Source organism: Wyeomyia smithii, chromosome 2 (assembly GCF_029784165.1).
Source record: "Wyeomyia smithii strain HCP4-BCI-WySm-NY-G18 chromosome 2, ASM2978416v1, whole genome shotgun sequence".
In the NCBI taxonomy this organism is placed as follows: domain Eukaryota; kingdom Metazoa; phylum Arthropoda; class Insecta; order Diptera; family Culicidae; genus Wyeomyia; species Wyeomyia smithii.
Window position 1 is genome coordinate 236772756 of NC_073695.1, and position 18293 is coordinate 236791048.

Below are 18293 nucleotides of genomic sequence, written 5' to 3' on the forward strand. Positions count from 1 at the left end.
TAGAGAGGTGCACGAAAAATGCAACGATAAATACTTAGTTTAATTGAATATTGAATATATTTCGAAATATATCAATAGTGTCTTGGCCCTACCTTATTTGTAAGGACGCATAATTTAACGACATAGGAACTTATTTTCAACCAAAACAAGACAAACTGGCGATAAAATTTTAAAAAAACTACCGAAAAGTCCTAAGTTTGCTGTGTTACTTTATTAGATTTTTGGAGTTCTACGTCATCAATGTTCACAAATGCGCTGCAAGATGCTCTGAAGCATTTTACACACATCTTACGGAGACTGCTACAGAATTTTGCATCACACTAAACCAACTCAGCCGCTTTTGTCTCACCTGTATGTATATCATTGCCTGCATATATTTGTTTACAAGTTTGACAGGTTAAAACTGGGCATTTGAATGACCGCAATAAAACTGGTTTCTATGTTATATGACAGCAAGCTGGAGTGGTTTTAAGGGGCAATAGATAGTAATAATAAAACCAATAATAAAGCAAAATCGCATTGACTCTTGCCGGTTTTATTGGAAGTTTTATTAGAGTTTCATTGACAGCTATCAGTGTTCATTACGACTTGCTATTTTTGGCAACGGGTTTAACCGCCATAAAACCGTTGGTAATATTCATTGCTGTGATAAAACCGTTAGAAAACCAAGTAGCTATAGAATTGTTACTTGGGCTCTCTATCACTTTTTCTTTCTCTCTCCTGCTTTCTCTTCTTGTTTTCTCTTTCTCGCTCTTTCATCCTCTCTCTTATCTTTCTTTCGCCTCCTACCTCTCTCTCAGTCTTAGTCTTTCTCTTTCTTACCCTCTTTCTCTTATTCTCATTCTCATTCTCTCTCTCTCTCTCTCTCTCTCTCTCTCTCTTTCTCTCTCTCCGTGTCTCTCTCCCTCCCCCGTCTCTCTCTCCCTCTCCTCTCTCTCTCTCCCTCTCCTCTCTCTCTCTCTCTCTTTCCCTCCCTCTCACTCTCTTTTTCTCTATTTTCCTCTATCTCTCTCGCTCTTCCTCTATCTCTCTGTTCCTCTTCCTCTCTCTCTCTTTCTCTTTTTTTTCTCGTCATAACGATGGTTTGATTCAATCATCATATCTGGTTTAACCTCTAAAAAACTATCTTTAAAATTTATTTCATTCATTATTGAAATCTGACTTCTTACGTTGGTATACGATTTATATTGTACTGGCATAATAAGTATGTGATGATAGTTAGTGAAACAAAGATTTCTACACCGCTAGGTGTCGAACTAAATTGTTTTTTTTTTTTAATTCGAAATAATACTCTGGAAAATTACCTTATATTCTTTTAACAATATTATGAACACTGTTTGCAAATTAAGAAATGCTAAATAGGAACTTTTAACAAACATTTTTAGATCTGAAGCCCGGAATCGCGAAATTCGAATTTTATGGTCCAAAGTAAAAACCTAATTTTCAAATGCGGAATTCTAATTTCAAGTTCTGGTGGATGGAAACAGAAAATCGAAGTTCTAATCCCAACATTACCGTAAACTTGGGAAAATAATGTTACAAATAAAATTTTACCATTCTGGTAGCTTCGAGACCCAAGATATCCTGTCGTTTAATTTTGACGCAGGACTACATCCCACCGCACTATATCGGGGTACAATCTGCGGAAACTAATACCAAGGTACGGTAATTAGCATATAACCGCAGGATGGATTACCATAATCAATATGTCGTTGGATAGATAAATGATGGATAATTTTATGACCTATCAGTTACCCTTATTATTTATTGCTTAGCACCGGATTTGCACAAAAAATGATATTCTCAAAATCAGTATCGAATTCTTTTTGACAGAAGCTCCCATCTCAACGGGTTACTCCGCCACATATGCAATTGTATTTTGTTCTAAGCCGCAATACCTATTTCAACAACCGCATTGCGACCAAATTACTATATCAATTTATTTTTTCTCCGCATCCAGCAGATGCCTGAAAAATCTACGGAACTCTAGTTTGTATCATGATACTGCATAGTAGTACACTAAGGTCGCTTTTTACGCGGTTTTTTTATGCCGGGTTTTTTTACGCGGATTCCGGAATTTACGCGGTTTTTTTACGCGGATTCCGGAATTTACGCGGTTTTTTTTACGCGGATTCCGGAATTTACGCAGTTTTTTACGCGGATTCCGGAATTTACGCGGTTTTTTTTACGCGGTTTCTTTTTACGTGGCACGTATTCCCCGCGTAAAAAGCGACTTTAGTGTGGTTTTTTTTTTTAATGGAGACGCTTGGTGATCATGGTTGATGTTGAAGATTAAAAAATACTTTCTCCAAAATAACAAATTTAACCCTGAAAAAAATAAAAAAAAATCAGACGACAGTGTCTCTTGGGTCTCGAACATACCAACAAGCAAAATACGTATAGTTATTGTTATTCAAAGTACAATTTGGTAATTTTCCTTGTAAAGCGCACTAATTATATTAATTTTGACCTTGAGAGATTCAAAATCAGTTATGATAAATAAATATATGACATCTAACAAACACAAGGAGTTAAATTTTTGTTGAGAGAACTCAACTGAAACATTTTCGTGTTTTCCTATTAAACAAACGTTATTCAATGGAATATTCTACTAAGCATCTTCCATGTCCTCAATTTACCCGGTTACAAAATCAAATCATAACAAATATTGTGACATTTGGGTAAATGCTTTCCGTTTCATGCTTTACGCCATGAAGCTCGCACATTATCCGTGCAAAACCATCGTACATGCTCAATGCACCTGGAGCAATCTTTTCCCCAACATAAAATTTCAATCAAACTCACCGTGCGGGTAGGGTGTCGAGTTGGAGTGCCGATGCCGGTCGTGGCCGTGGTGTCGGTTCGGGTTCGGATAGGTCGGATTGCTGTTGCTCTTCAGGATTTCCGCGTTTGGTGCCGACGTCGGCAGCACATGGTCCCGCTCCAGATCCAGCTCGTAGTTCCGATGATTGGCGCTGATCTGCTGTTGGTTGTAATGCGGTTCTCGGCCCCCTCCCAGGCCGCCTTCCACGGCACCGGCTCCACTTCCTCCGCCTAGGCTCAGCGAATCCTTGTCCTTTTCCCGATACCTGCGTTGTATGTGTGCGAACAAAGGCACGAAAATGGGGGAGAGTGAAGAAAAACGAATGTTTTAGTACTTTATTACCTGTCAAACAGATGTTATGGCTCGTTATGAATTAGAAAGGTACCACCGGGAGAAGGTAAAGAAACCGAAGAATGTTCCCAATTTCATTACTTCTTCTTTCCGTCTGGTCCTTCGGTTTTGCCTGGGCAGGCAGAAAACGCTTGCATAGGGCAGTTTTTATTCTCTCTGCTCGAAGAAATATATTCATTGATGGGATCCCGACAAAAGCGACCCAGCGACCAGCAGCAGGAGGTGCTAAGATAAGTCAAATGTGTGGCCCTCTTCGGCTAGGCAGACCTGGTTCTGGACCGTCGTCGTCGCCGTCAAGTCATCGCAGTTGTGCTTTTGCAAGGTTCTGTTTGCGCGGCGGCAGCGGCAATCAGCCGTCATCATGATATGCCGAAGGAAGCACACAGAAAGCAGAATGCATCATCAATAAAAATTACGTTTTTAGTAGGGGTGCCTTTTGATTGGTATCACTTGGACGATAAATTTCAAGCGCTCTGTCGAGCGCGTTGATGGTTTTTGCTGTAACAGTTCGGTGGGGTGGTTTTGGTACAACTGGAAACTACCGTCGAACAGAATGTTGGCCGGTTAAAGTTGGTTCAGGTAACGGTTTGTGTGTGAGATTCAAGTAAACGTTTTGCAGTTGTTCTTTGCGAGATGACAGGCGGCTACAAATTGTGGCGGAAGATTTGCGGACGCGACGGACGAATACGATCGTCGGTTCGTTTTGTCAACATCGATTTTGTTTTCCCAAAGACTGAGCGAGAATTGAAACGAACATCAAATTACGTCGAAAGGTGCAAGCTGCGGTATTGATATTGGAAGGGAAACTTTGAGGGTCAGCCAGCCAATGTTATGTATAACTATCAATTTTAATAAGTAGCAAGCGATACTCAAATCATTCGGTAGAATCAACAAATGTGTTTAGATATTGAATAGGAGGGAGTTTCTTGATTCAATTCAAATTCAAACAATTATCTATGAAATGTTTCAGAATGAAGTATTTCCACAAAATGAAATCTTGAATACAACATTCAAAGAGTAAAAACGCGCTGAATATATTCCTTTTTTTCAAGTGAATTGTTCAACCTAATTGAATTATTAGCGACGTCGGTCGGTTTATTGCATTCAGTCAAAAAGATTGAATTTGAATGCTTGCAGCATAACTTATTGCCTTCCATACAGCCGATGCACGCTAGAGCCAATAAAACTCGCTTCCGTTCATCGGTCAAAGGCTGTCTCCCCGTTTGTCTGTCTGTCTGTCTGGTGCATTGACATTTAAAAGCCGCTTCTTCGTTGGAGACATTAGTAATCGTAATACAGACAGCGTAGACGGAAAAGCGGATTCGGACCGGAAGCTGTTTATTGCTGGCTTTTCTATGGTTGTTGCTGCTGCTGCTGCTGCCGTCGTCGCCATAGTACACGATCAAATTGATTTCGGAAACGAAATAAACGGTATCGTAAAAGTATTTCACTCCCACTCCCTTCTGCGGTAGAATGCAAAACACATCCGAAAAACATTCCGAATCAGAGACCATTCCATTCAGCAACATTTGAAGCGGGCGGTAAATTTGTCAAGTTTATTACACGACCGCTTTAAAACTTAGCCCTTAAATAACTTCAAGTGATCCCGATCGCCGCCGGGTTTAGCGAGAATCCCCAGACCCTCACAGCCCACTGGAAGTACATTTACATCTTATAAAAAAATGCTAATAAATTCCATCCTACGGCTAAAAACCCTTCAGTACCGAAGGAAGTAAACCCGGACCCCGGTCAGGTCAGGTTGACTACAGATAATAAACCGATCCAAAGAGGTTTAACATCCAATAATGCTAGTTTCAGAATGGAAGTTTACATGACTGATATAAATAGGAAAATTGAACGCTGCATGACAGGAAACATTTTCTCCTCAGAAATCAGGAAGGAAGAAAAAAGCAAACAAACGTAGATTGAATGTTCTTCCTTTCACCATTATTGGATATTGTTATTGGATTCATCACTGCGTAGGTGGATTCAATGATAAGGAAAATGCAATCAGCTGCAGGATGCACTGGCAAAATAGATTCACCTCTACCGCTCCTACACTTTTTTTTGCTATCTCTGGGTCATGTCGGGATTGTGCAAAGAAATTTATTGACTACCTAGCGCTGCTGGTTGGTTGGCTGCTGCATAGTGAGGGGACAAAACGTTGAAAATATTTTTAGATTGTATGCCCGTTGCTCGGCGCTTTACAATAGAGCGGAAAATTCATCCTCCCTCCGACAGTCAGTCGGTCGGTCGATCGGTCGGTTCGGTGATCAAACGCGCGGGTGGATTATTGCAAGGAATAGAACCGAGGTTGAGTGCACAAGTGAAAGATTATTTATACCCGTCAACATAATCGACAGAAAGAGAGAGAGAGAGGGACAGAGTCAGAAGTTCAGCATGTCACTGCCGATCATGAATGGGATTTGTCAGGGAGCCGCCGCCGGCACTGCGGTAGGCAAGCAGGCAGGCAGACAGAAATGAAACTCGGAGTGAAAGCTAGCTCAACTGAACGGTTGCGGCTGTGAGATGTACGACGGCTGACTCGGAGTGACAGCAACATTTAAAAGTATCGAAATGTGTCAGAATTACGCTGAAGCTGATTCTAGGCAGCTTGTTGCGAGCGGAGAATGATATTTGCTATAGCGAATGGTCATTGTTGTTTTGATTAACGGAGAGATTTATTTCAAAAGCTGAAGTAACTTTTGTTTCGCAATTTCGGCGGTATCAGTTTTATTTACAATAAAAGCGTCGATCATTATGCTAATGTTTTGGGAATGAATGATCCGCATCCAATTTTAGCTTTGGTCATAGTAATTTTACCCTTTGGTAATATTATAGGACAGTCTTCCTAGATTTGTTCGTTATCATACCAATAAAAGAAAATGATAAACCAAAACAAAACGTGAAATATGTGCAGGAATTCATTCATTCTGTGAGCACGTTTTGTTCAACACAAACAAGCAAATATTGATTCACGTTTTGCCGCTCTGCTCTTTGTGTTTTTTTTTCTTTTCGAGTTGAAGCTTGCTTAGGAAAAACATCCTTTTTCGCATATTCTCAAGTGTCTTTCAAAATAAATAGTAAAATGGAGGTATTCAAGACACGACCGCATGGTATCAAATTATAATTATCATTCATCAGACTCTTCAATTTCATAATTATGCCACTGCGGATATCGAACGCCGCGTTCTGACCATGTTGCATTTCTGCAATAACTGATAACTAGTATTACTATTTGGAAAAACGATTATAGTTTGACATCACAGCAGCACAACGTCAGCACGAACAGAATTTTGCTCTAGTCGCACATCGGAAATATGCAACACGCAACAGTTGCCCTATTGGTATCGGCTTCCATTAATTGAAAAGATATGTCAATTATTATACCAAAACTTTGGGGAAAGCTTCACCAATCGATTAAAACGTTAATGTGCAAGATTTGTTTAGTAGAAGTAATATCGCATACATTTCAAACGGCTCATGGCAAGAACAATTCTTCACGATACCATTCTGTTCTCAGCTATGAAAGCAAGCCACCAGACTAATTGAATGCTGCGAAACTAAACCAAAATTATTGATTCTCAGCTAAATTTTTCATTAATTCACGATTTAAAAGATATGCCAATTATTATACCACAATTTTGGAGCTACCTTCATCTTTCGATCAAGACATTTTGGCATTGAAAATCTGTTTTGGGTTAGTAACATAATATGCGTTTTGAAAGGGTACATTTTCGTTACCCTTTCTATATTTTTCAACCTGAATAATGTTTGAGAGAGCGATTCTATAACAAAAAGACACTGGTCTCAGACGCTTTCATTACGAAACAGGCAGAGTGAATATGCTTAAATCATCAACGTTGTAAAGGAACGATTTCAATTTTCGGGCATATTTTTTGACGATTTTTTGCCTAAAAACTTTGTTGAATCTAGCAAACACATTAAAGGCAACGCATTTTTATCAATGGAAACCAATTCTACGCCTATGAAAACGAAATTGATTTTATTGGCTATCGGCTCTAGATTAGGCTGTCCCAAAAACGACGTTGAAAAAGGGAAGGTGACTTTCTATAAAAATGTACTCATGTTGTCCAAACGTGATTTATGAAAAAAATGACTTTTTATGAAAATTCTGTTCCCACTTTTTTCCATATATTTATTATTTTTGAAGGGTTATATTTTTGAATATCTTACATGATCTATTTCCGCCACACATTCAGTCATTTGACTCACAGAGCCCATTGAACATCGTGTTGAGGGAAGTTTTTCCATAACCTTTGGATAAAACCCCCTATAACACATACAACAAAAATTTTTAAGGAACTGGAATTTTTACTGCAGAGCGCAATTCATGACGAAAATTCACATAAAAAAAGATCCTTGATATCTTATCGGGGGGCTGAAATATTCGCATTTTTACAGGGGATGGAAAACTAATAATTTTTTACAAAAATGCCACTAAAGCTCAATATTTTTATTGCAGTGTTCTATTTTTTCATCTTTGTGCAAATAATTAAAAAATGATTTAAATGTTGGTTATATCCATAACGTATGTTCGGAGAAGTTTCTGGATATTCAAAAATGCATGTTTTAATGTAGAAAGATGAGAATCAATCAAGGTGGCGAAAAAGTTTTCTAAAACAAATTCCCTGATTTTCCCTGAAATATAGCATTATTTTCATGATATTTTCCAACATTCCCACAGGGCCACGTAGATTAACGCAACTCTGAAATCTCAGTGAAAAAAGTATTCAATTTGATATGAAACCGAACCGTAGTGGTCCCGAATTAGCCTTTTATGCTACAAAGATTAGTTTTTTTCGCTAGTGTGTCGTTTAAAACAAAATCACCTCTCGGTTGGCAATTTTTCCCTGAATATTTTTCAGTTTTTCTTGATATTCCCTGATTTTCCTGATCGAAAAATGAATTCCCTGACATTCCCTGATTTCCCAGGTTTGCGACACCCTGATCAATCCACCAATAAGTGAGATAGAAAATTTTCTTTTTAATCAGATTGAGATTTACGTAAGGTGTCTCGATGAAATTTTAAGGTTATCTCGAAACAAAAAACTTTGCCAAATACATCATGTTTCTATCTCCTACATATTATGAGCAACATTTTGCTATGAGGAGGCACTTAAAATCACAGTCGCTCTATCTTTTTGCCCAGATTCTTCCGAATTTTGAATCCTTCCACTAAGTCATCAGCCATCCAGAAGTGCATTGATTTTCTGGAAATTGTTATTTTTCATCTTCCACAATAGAAAAGTTATTTGAGTTGCTTGTGAAGAGGCTAAGTTTGCCTACACGTATCAAAATGCCAACATTTCAGCCCCCCGATAAGATATCAAGAATCTTCTCCCATGTAAATTTTCTTTATACATCCCGCTTTGTAGTTAAAATTTCAGTTGCTGACCAACATTTTTTTTTTCATTTGTGTTTTGGAGGGTTTTATTTTAAAATTATGGACAAAATTTACTTATTTGCGATATTTAATGGGCTCTGTGAGTCAAATAACTGAATGTGATGCTTTAGAAAGTTCACAACACCTTTGAAAAAGAATGTTACTTCTTAAAAAGACGGTTATCGGTTAAAGTTTGGCATCACAGCAAAATTTCGAAATTCATACTCATGTCTGTCACCAGTTAATCACCAACTGAATTTTCCTCTAGTCGCACATCGTCAATGTGCAACACATAACAGTTGCACTATTGGTATTTACTTCCATACCACACAAAAACAATTTCATTGTCTTTCTGCTAAGCCGCAAAACGATACGATAAATGAGATTTATGATTTATTTATGAGTTATGATGAAATTGGGACAAACTGTGAAAATTTGAAATAAAGGCGGAGCCAGTTAGAAGATAGCTCTTAAATAAGCGAGCTCTTGATTGGATAACCACACTGTGCAATGGAAATATTCAGCTTTGGTGGCATTTTTGTAAAAATGCTTAGGTTTTCTTCACATATAAAAATGCCAATATCTCAGCCCCCCGATAAATATTCTGAATTAGAGTCAGTAGAGTCCATCTTGGTGTCATCAGAGGTGCGATAAAAAGCCCGAGAAAACAAATTAAGTCCACCAACTCATCGTTCTTTTTTATGTATTTTGAAAGAAAACCTATCGATAGCTAGGACAACCTAACGTAAAGTTTCGTACGCTGAACAAAAACCAGTACAACTTTATATCCCCTGAGGAAGGCCAGGTCCAAGGGCCGAAACGTCGTACATAAAATATAGTAGCGTTTTGATACACCCCTAAGACTGCAAAAGACATTTTCGTCATAAAGGTAAAACCGAAATTTTTTTTCATTTGTGTTTTGGAGGATTTTATTTTAAAAATTATGAATAAAATTTACTTATTGGCACTATTTATTGGGCTCTGTGAGTCAAATAATTAAATGCGATGCTGAATAAAAAAAATATTCAAAAATAAAAAAATATATGAAAAAATATGGGATTCGAACAGAATTGCCAACAAAAATACAAAAAGTTGCTTTTAAGCTTGAAAAAGTCATTTTTACATAAATCACCTTTGGGCAACCTGAAAATCCTTTTTTAGAAATTCGAAATGTTCTACAAAAATACAGTAAATGATATATATATATATATATATATATATATATATATATATATATATATATATATATATATATATATATATATATATATATATATATATATATATATATATATATATATATATATATATATATATATATATATATATATATATATATATATATATATATATATATATATATATATATATATATATATATATATATTCAAATTTAGAGCTTTGACTCTTGCAACATCGATTCTTTTGGACACCTTCTAGGTGATATTTTTGGCGTGGTGGAGAATCATATTTAACGTCACTTATTGACACTTAGGGGGTCTGAAGTCTAGATTTCTAGTGTTACGTAATTTGTGCGCCATGCCTAATGATTTACTGGTCGACAAAAGCGAAAAAAATGTTGCCCTAAAGCTCAAAACAGTTGGCCTGAAAAGATTATAGCTTTTCAACAATTCCTGTGAATTTTGGTGACCCTAGTGTATGTAGCAGTACGTCAAAAGTTCGCTTCAAAGTTTGCTTACGAAAAAAAAATTCTAAGTCTCTGAAAAAGTTATCTTCACAAGGAGCACAAAGTTCACAGGAATGGTTAAAAAGTTAGAATTTTCCATTTTTTCAGTTAAAGTTTAAAATTTAAACTAAATTCAAAAACTTAAAAATTTATTTTAGATTTATACATCCAGAACTTGAAATGAAATCTAACTTTCAAGGGAAAATCCACTCTGTTGCTTTGATATAAACATTAAGTTAGTATTTTTTCATCTCTTTAAATTTTAATTCAATATAACTAGGAAATGGATGCATTTTGGGAAGGTTGGCATTTTAAAACTGTTGATTGGAAATATCTATCCAAATGTTTGAAAGCCATTAGAATACAAATATTTTGAGGAATGAAGAAAGAAAAACTTTTTTCAAAACTCAACCCTCAATAAAAAAAACTGTCTTTCATTTCTCTTGGACTTTTCACCGAAGGTTTTATTAGAAGCCTCTGGTTAATTGAAAAAAACATCAACTTTTCATTTTTGTAAAATAGAATTTAGTGTTTACAAACCAAGCGTTTCTGTGCCAAAATGCCTTAAATAAAACCTATGCCAATATGCTATTTTTTTAGAAAATTACTCTTGTGTCTGAAAAATTTTATTTTGAAGTTTCATTCAAATAAAAAAGGTTCTATAATCGACGAATGGTCGTTTGGCATGGAAACGCTTTTTTGCTAGTTTAACTAAAAAATCTTATTTCAAATTGTAAGTATATGCGTGTGGAAAAATGCAGTTGTTAGTGATTTTTGAAATACGCTATCAATCAAAAATCAACCGAAAATAATTCATTACATTGAGAGGGGCAGATTTCTTGTACCTTTAACACGAAACACTTCGGTATATTCGTAAAAATTGACAAAACTTAGAATTTTTTATTTCTAGTAAAAATGACCATGCGTCCGCTTTTTTAAATTTCAATGGAGGTGCATTGTTATCTAGAAATTTATTTTCAACATAAATTTCCAAAATGAAACCAAATCATTTTTACATCTCAAATTTTGCTCGCATATACATGTTTTCCTACTAAACGATCTCCTTCATACTAATATAATATAGTTAACCAGTATCTAGTGCATTTGTCGAGTCGAAGTCGGTGTCATTAAAAAGTATAAAACCTATATGGCTTATTATACGCCTAAATACCGATTCAACTGGTAATAAAAGCAAAACGTCTCTTTCGGACGTACGGCCAACTTATTTTGAAATTAAGGCGCTGCCTGTCTGTCTGTCTCCCTTATGCACGAACACACTTCCACATGAATTTTGCATTAAATTAGGTACTTCATTTCGCAATCCATCATCGCAATGCCGTTGTTGATTCTTCGGCTACGCGAAACGAATCGGATTCATCAACTGTGCTGCAGGTACGCCTGTTTGTGCTGTTCTCGTTATCAAACCGTCTGCGTTCGCCGTGTGATACATGTTCAATAAACTATGAAATAAACGACGCCACGGATGGCGCAGCCAGCAGTGTGATGAAGCTGTCACACGCAATGGGGGGAAACGGAAATCAGAAGAAAATTGAATTTATACAATAAACTACCGGCCACGCAGATGATACGTTTCCCAAGAAAACGCACAGCAACAATAGCGCATTTCAATTGTAGTTTATAACGATGTACCAGCATTGATTGCCGTAAAACATGGCATCAATATTTAACCTTTAATCGAATTTCCTATTTTGTCCGAGTACAGGCAGAACGGGCTAGGACGGGAAGTCTATATCGTAGCCATAAATCGTAAAATTTTTATGCTTAGCACTCGACTGCCTCCGGTCCTGTGGCCATCACACGAATCGATTCGCCGGCAGATGCTGAATGATGAGTCGGGGGCGGAGAGGAAGGAAGGTATGATTATTGGAACGTTGTGAACAGCGACTAGCTGATAAGTACGCTCATGTTCTGCCCGCAATCGCCGGTCCCCGGAATACAGCCGCAAGAGTCGGCAAGCGAGAAACCAGGCAAACAAACAAACAAACAAACATAAAAAGAGGGCAATTCTAGACATCGCACTCTAGCTGGCACTCTACTCACCTAAACGTCGTTAGCAGTGGCGTCGACACGGTCGTCAGACTCGGCACGTACACGTTGTCCGGTATGCTGCGCTTCGTTGTCGTCGTCGAACCGTACGCCACCCGGCTAAAGACGGCCGCTATGCTTCGTTCTAAGTTGAAATTTCCGAACCCATCGCCGAAGGCCTGCACTGGAGCCCCGGCCGGACCGGTGCTTTCTCCGTTGGCATCGAGCAGGACGGCCCAACCGGGGCTAAGGAGGAATGCTGATGGTCCACAGTGGCACAACAATAGAACGGTACTAATTAACACTATCGCTAAGGAGGAGTATCGACGCGTGATGATGAAACTGCTAGCGGAGGCTGGTCGAGGCCTTCGGGATCGGCTAGGTTCGAAGCTGCAGGTGGCAATGGTGGCACCGGTTCTCACCCGTACCTTCTTCACGGTATCTGGTGGCCGGCACTGTCTCCGTCGACCGGATTTGCGGGAACTAGTACTAGAGATGCTACTACTACTACTGCTGCGGCTGCTAATGTTACTGTCGGAGTCTCCGTTAGGCAGCACCGGTAACGACCGACTGCTGGAGCATTCGAGGTCCGGCAGCCGGACACAGCTACTGATATCACTGATCCTACTACTAAGGCTGCTGTTGCAATTTTCTTCTTGTTTTCGTTCGATTAGTGCACTCCCACTGCTGATTCTGCTGGGGCAGCAGCATTTCAGCGGTAAGGAGATCTTATATTTCTTGTGCATTGTTCCTTCGGCAAGCATTTTGAACACTGGTTATGTGCTGGCGGTGGTGCACTTCGCCACCTCGTTCAAGAGGATTTTACGGTTCACACACTTCACTCCTTCGTGAAATTCCCTCGTCAACCCGCACCCAACACCACTACCGGATTATCGATTTCCACCCCCGAAATGATGAAAATTATCCTAAACTAGAGCAAAACCGCCCCGAAACACTGTCTAAGTACATCTTCTTCGAGTTTCGTTGAGGAGTTTCGTCATTTTAGCTTCTTCTTCCTTTCGTGTTTCGTCAGCGTTAAAACACAACACTTGAAACTTCTTCCCCGTTTTTTGCGCCTAGCCTCGTCACTATATTCCAGGCAAAAACCGAGGCCTTCGAGACTTAAGTTGAACACCGCTGTTCTCATATATTTATCACATGTCTGTTTCTTCTTCTAGCATCTGCACACCTCTAAGAACACTTCTTCGTTCTGCTTCTTTCCTTCGTTTCTCTTGAATATACAAACACGCACACATACACAAATACACTGGATCCCGACCGTACAATAATTCCAGATCCTCACAGCACTGAGCACCAAGCCGGGTCTCGAGCAGAGCCGCGGCCGTCCTAATGATATACCGAACCTAAAGCAAAGCAAATCGACTCTCGGAAGGTCGGATCGGTCCGGAACGTTGCGTTGCTTTGCTGCTGTGGCGAAGAAGGAGGCCTGGAAACACCGATGATAGAAGCTTACTCATTCCATACCGCTTTCCTTTCCGCGCGTCCAGCTAGTAACGGAACATGAAAGAAACACACACCGTGCGCACTCTCTTCTTTCGGTTGCTAGATGCACACAGGCGGAATATTTAATTATTCGCTTCTTCTTTTTTTTCGGGCCTGTCCTGCTGTGCGCTTGTTGTTCTTCTTAGACCCACAGCGAAAAACTAGAGAACACCGATAGGACTGTAGCACTCTAGAAACGGGAACGTTCCCCGAATTTTAACTTTGCTGGCAACCGTACTGTGTGTATGCACTGCACTAAACTGGACCAATTTTGACTCCGATTCGATTATCTGAACCCACTCGGGACGGGTGCTCCCGGCAAAATGGGGCTGGGGAGCAACACAGACACATACATAAGCACACGTATAGAAGTGAGATAATCCCCCTTGAGTTTAACACGCGTGACCCGGTTTTTTCTCTACTTCTCGAGCCCAATTGATCGATCGTTCGTTCGTCCGTCTGTCTATCTATTTTTTCACACTCGACAACGTCAACCGGTTCGATGCTGCTCCGGTGTCTTCTTGAGGGCGACTGACTCCAGCTCTGAGTGTACGGCAAAACGACCTAGACGATGGTAAAGCGAGGGGATGTGGGAAGGCAAATATCATTACCACCTCCTCACACTCACGGCACACAGCGCCTGTATCCTTGCTCTCCGCTCTCTCGGTCTACTCACAGCACACTCGAGTAGGCACAGTATCCTTTGCCAACCTAGACGGTTATCGGAGTTCTGAAAATGAGAAGAGAGGGAGAGAAAAAGAAAAATTAATAAACACAACCAGAGCATGGCAAGAAAGCCGATGGAAATGTGGCTCCTAGACCGCTGCATGTTTTCGTGGAATGGATGATGTTTTTCGAGTGAAAAATTAACTCGGCACAAAAGAAAAACACAAGTCTCCTTACTTATCCTGAATAATTTGAGCTGCGAATTTATTTTTCACAAGTGGTTTGTTTGGATCATTGATCACGCAAACGAAGTATCAACTGTCATTGTGGCAGTTGTTGAAAAAGTTTTTTTTTCTCGATGGTGCTTAGCGCTGAGCTACCCTTAGGTGTGGAAACGCTGGGATTTGAATTCGTTGCTGTGGAAAATTGCTTTTCTCCACCACCGTTCAGGGTCAAAAGGATACGGATCGGAAGATAATCGAAGCAACAACTACAACTAAGGTGGGTACTTTTATTTAAGCTCGAACGTAAAACTGATATTCTTTAGTCCCAAAATTTAATTCACCATTTTGAATGTTTTAAATGGAAGTCGTGGATACAATTTTACACGGATACATGTTACACGTATTTTTTCCTTAGCGTAACATTTTAATTCGAGTGATGAAACATGCGATCTTTCAACGATAAAATAATTTACTTTCACTGTAAAATAGTAGGAGGGTGGTATTCAAGACACGACCGCATGACGTTGACTACCGTATTCTTATATTCCATTAAAACAAATAGTAGAGGGAATTGCAACTCCAGTATTTGTTGCAATTTTATCTAACAGTGCATTTCTGAATGCTGAGACGTTAAAACGTTATAAATAATAATATATACTAGAAGAATGGATCTCTCTTATTTAATCGCTGTCATTTCATACATATTCGAATCAAACCTTTGTTCGTAACTGCACTACCAAGACAATCATTTAATTTAGCGAACTGGGTAAAATTTTTCTATCTAAGCAAAAAGCAAACTCAACGAAACTATCTGAAATTGGAGACCAGAACGATTCAAGCAAAAATTTTAAATTTAAAAATTGTTTGACATTAAATAGATAAAGCTCATTCTAGGTTAGGTCCAGCCCAGCATATAACTTCATGTATTTAAAATAGTAGGAGGGTGGTATCAAAGACCCGACCGCATGACGTAGGACTCTATATTTTTCATCTAACAGTGCTTTCTTATTTGCTGACATTAGAGCGCTTTGAACAATAATTAATAAATAATATAAATGACATACATGGATGAAACCTTATTTATATTGGCATCCCTGCTTCCCAGGTATTCGAATTAGAAAAGCATTTGTTCGTAGTTTGAAATGACAAGACAAACATTAGAATTAACAAATTCGCTGTATTCCGAGAATTGCGCTTATATATCATGTTCATGTGTCGAGACATTGCGAAGATTCTCAATATATTCGTTTTAGCACTAGACGAAACTGCTAGCAAATTACTATAGCTAGAGACGTTGCGATACCACCGATACTAATACAGAATCGATCCTTCTACTTCCGATACTCGGATATTTGGTATCGTTGTTTTACCAGCGATACTTCATCAATATCGATACACACCTCTCAGTATCGAAAAGACTCAAAACAACCCTGTAAAGAAGAACGAACGAAGCAGAAAACTTGCTGTTTCCTGTGCCATTTTGATGCATCGTATGCATACATGCCATCTCATTGGCAATGCCAATTTAACAGAAATTTCTGTAGATTAACCTACGGGAACAATCCTTTTCTACGGTCATGCAGATCCGAAAGTAAAATCTACAGAGCCATGCAAGCGGCTATTTTCGAAAACGTGATCAATTATTAAGGAAAAGCGTCTTCGACTTTCGACTAAGTTTTTGCAGAAGCTGGTGTTTCTAGATTCAGTAAATTTATAGACCATTTTACGAACTGACAGGTGTCACGTATTCTGCTGTTGATGATGTTGCTTTTACGTGCGTTATATCAGCGGTTCCGAGCTTTCTGTCCAAATTTCATTCATAGATTGAGTTCAGAAACGTCTCTTAAAATGGTCTATATAAATGGTTTAATTGAATTAAAAGTTTTATCTTGAGGAATAAATAATAAAAAAGAATTATGACTTATATTTTGAATGAACTGGTATCGCACAACGATACATTTTGGTATCGATACGTTAGCCTCGATTCTATCGGAATATCAGTACTTGCTCTCGATACAGGTATCGATCCTAAGTATCGATGTTTAATGGTATCGCAACGTCCCTAACTATAGCTGTAAACCTTTATTACAAAAATCCATATCGTCCGTATGTCACTGGTACGGTTTAGTAATGAAACTGATGGAGTGAAATGTTCGAACGATACGTTTTATACCAAGGCTTCGTTAGATAATTAGAAAGAAGGAGGGGCTACATAGATGAGGGAATGGTAGAGACAAATGTTTCTTGAAAGCTGCGCCGGCCGCTGTCGTAATATTAACACCAACACAAACATTCATTTTTGCAAGGTTTTTTTCGCTAGCAGCAGCATTTGGTAAAACAGAAAATTCAATTAGCCGCTTCTGTACCAAAATTTCGAGGCACCAAAAGGTGCCAGTTGCCGATTATATTGTTGTTTTCTGGTTAGTTCGTCGAGAATTCCAGACATTTTAGTATTTTGCAGTGCCATTTATTACTAACAGCCACCAGCATAACGGGTGGAACCGTCACGAGATGACCAGTACTCTTTTGTCTTTCCTCCTTTCAGCTGCTATCACCTAGCGTCCGCATGTCACTGGTGCGGTTTTGGAATCAAAATGATGGGGCGCCGACCGCTGTCGTAAAATTAACACCAACAAAAAGATGCATATTTGCAAGGTTTTTTCCGTTAGCAGCAGCATAAACATCGGAAACAGAAAGTGACAACAACAATAACAACAAAGTCAGATCGATTGTATCCGTTAGTGTCGACTGTGCTTGGGAAGAGAGGTAGTTATTGGCTGCGCGGTATGATTTAGACAATCGATATTGATTACCAATTTTTCGATAGTGTATCTCAAAAAATAGTTTGTTTTTGTTACATAAATTTAACCGTAAAAGAATTTCTGATCGATTGATGCCAAAACCTCGAAAACCTGATTATAGATGACTGCAAAATAAGCGCTCAAAACCTGACCACTTTTCCCTGGTTTTCCCTGGTTGAATTACTAGATTTTCAAATTCAGGGGCCTAACTTCGATATAGACGTTAGTCAACGTCAAAAATATTTTTTACGCTGGTTGTTGCTGTTGATCGAATAATTTACCAACTTAAACTGATCCTTTGCCAGATTCCAACTGCACAGCCATAAACTTGTTAATTAGATATACCATCGAGAGTGCTTTGAACCCACAGTATAAGCAGTACGTCCCTCGTTCATACAAGAATGAGTGAAAAGAAAGTTATTCAAAATGTGTTGAATATTATCTGTTAAAAAAAAGTTTTTTTATACGAGCAATTTAGAATCATTATTTATTTATACATTACATACTCAACAACCAACCTGAGAGGCTATCAATGCGTCGTATTGAATATTAGAAGTGATTCTTTTTTAGTTTTATTTTATTCAAGATTTGGGTTAAAATCTATCCGTACTACTTTTATGTATTGAACTCAGAAGAAGGTCGAGAGTTTTCTAAGCTTCTAAAGGCTCTGTATCCACAACGAGTAGATTCAAGATGTTTCCTCACCTTTAGAGTACCGTTAAATTTTGTGGACATAACCAAATATCTAGTCAATTTTCAAAATACTACAAGCTTGCCCTTAATG

General features: G+C 38.5%; 1 protein-coding gene across 3 annotated transcripts in view; it reads right to left on the bottom strand.

Moving 5' to 3' along the window:
* The window catches only part of LOC129720096 (uncharacterized), a 207241-nt gene that overhangs the window by 9675 nt on the left and 179273 nt on the right, over positions 1-18293 (bottom strand). For all 3 annotated transcript variants that reach the window (XM_055671515.1, XM_055671514.1, XM_055671513.1), the window contains 2 exons: positions 12331-14548; positions 2806-3089 (listed from right to left, as the gene is read on the bottom strand). In XM_055671515.1, coding sequence (XP_055527490.1) covers positions 2806-3089; positions 12331-13079 — 1033 coding nt within the window. In that variant the 5' untranslated portion in view covers positions 13080-14548. The remainder of the gene's footprint in view (positions 1-2805; positions 3090-12330; positions 14549-18293) is intronic.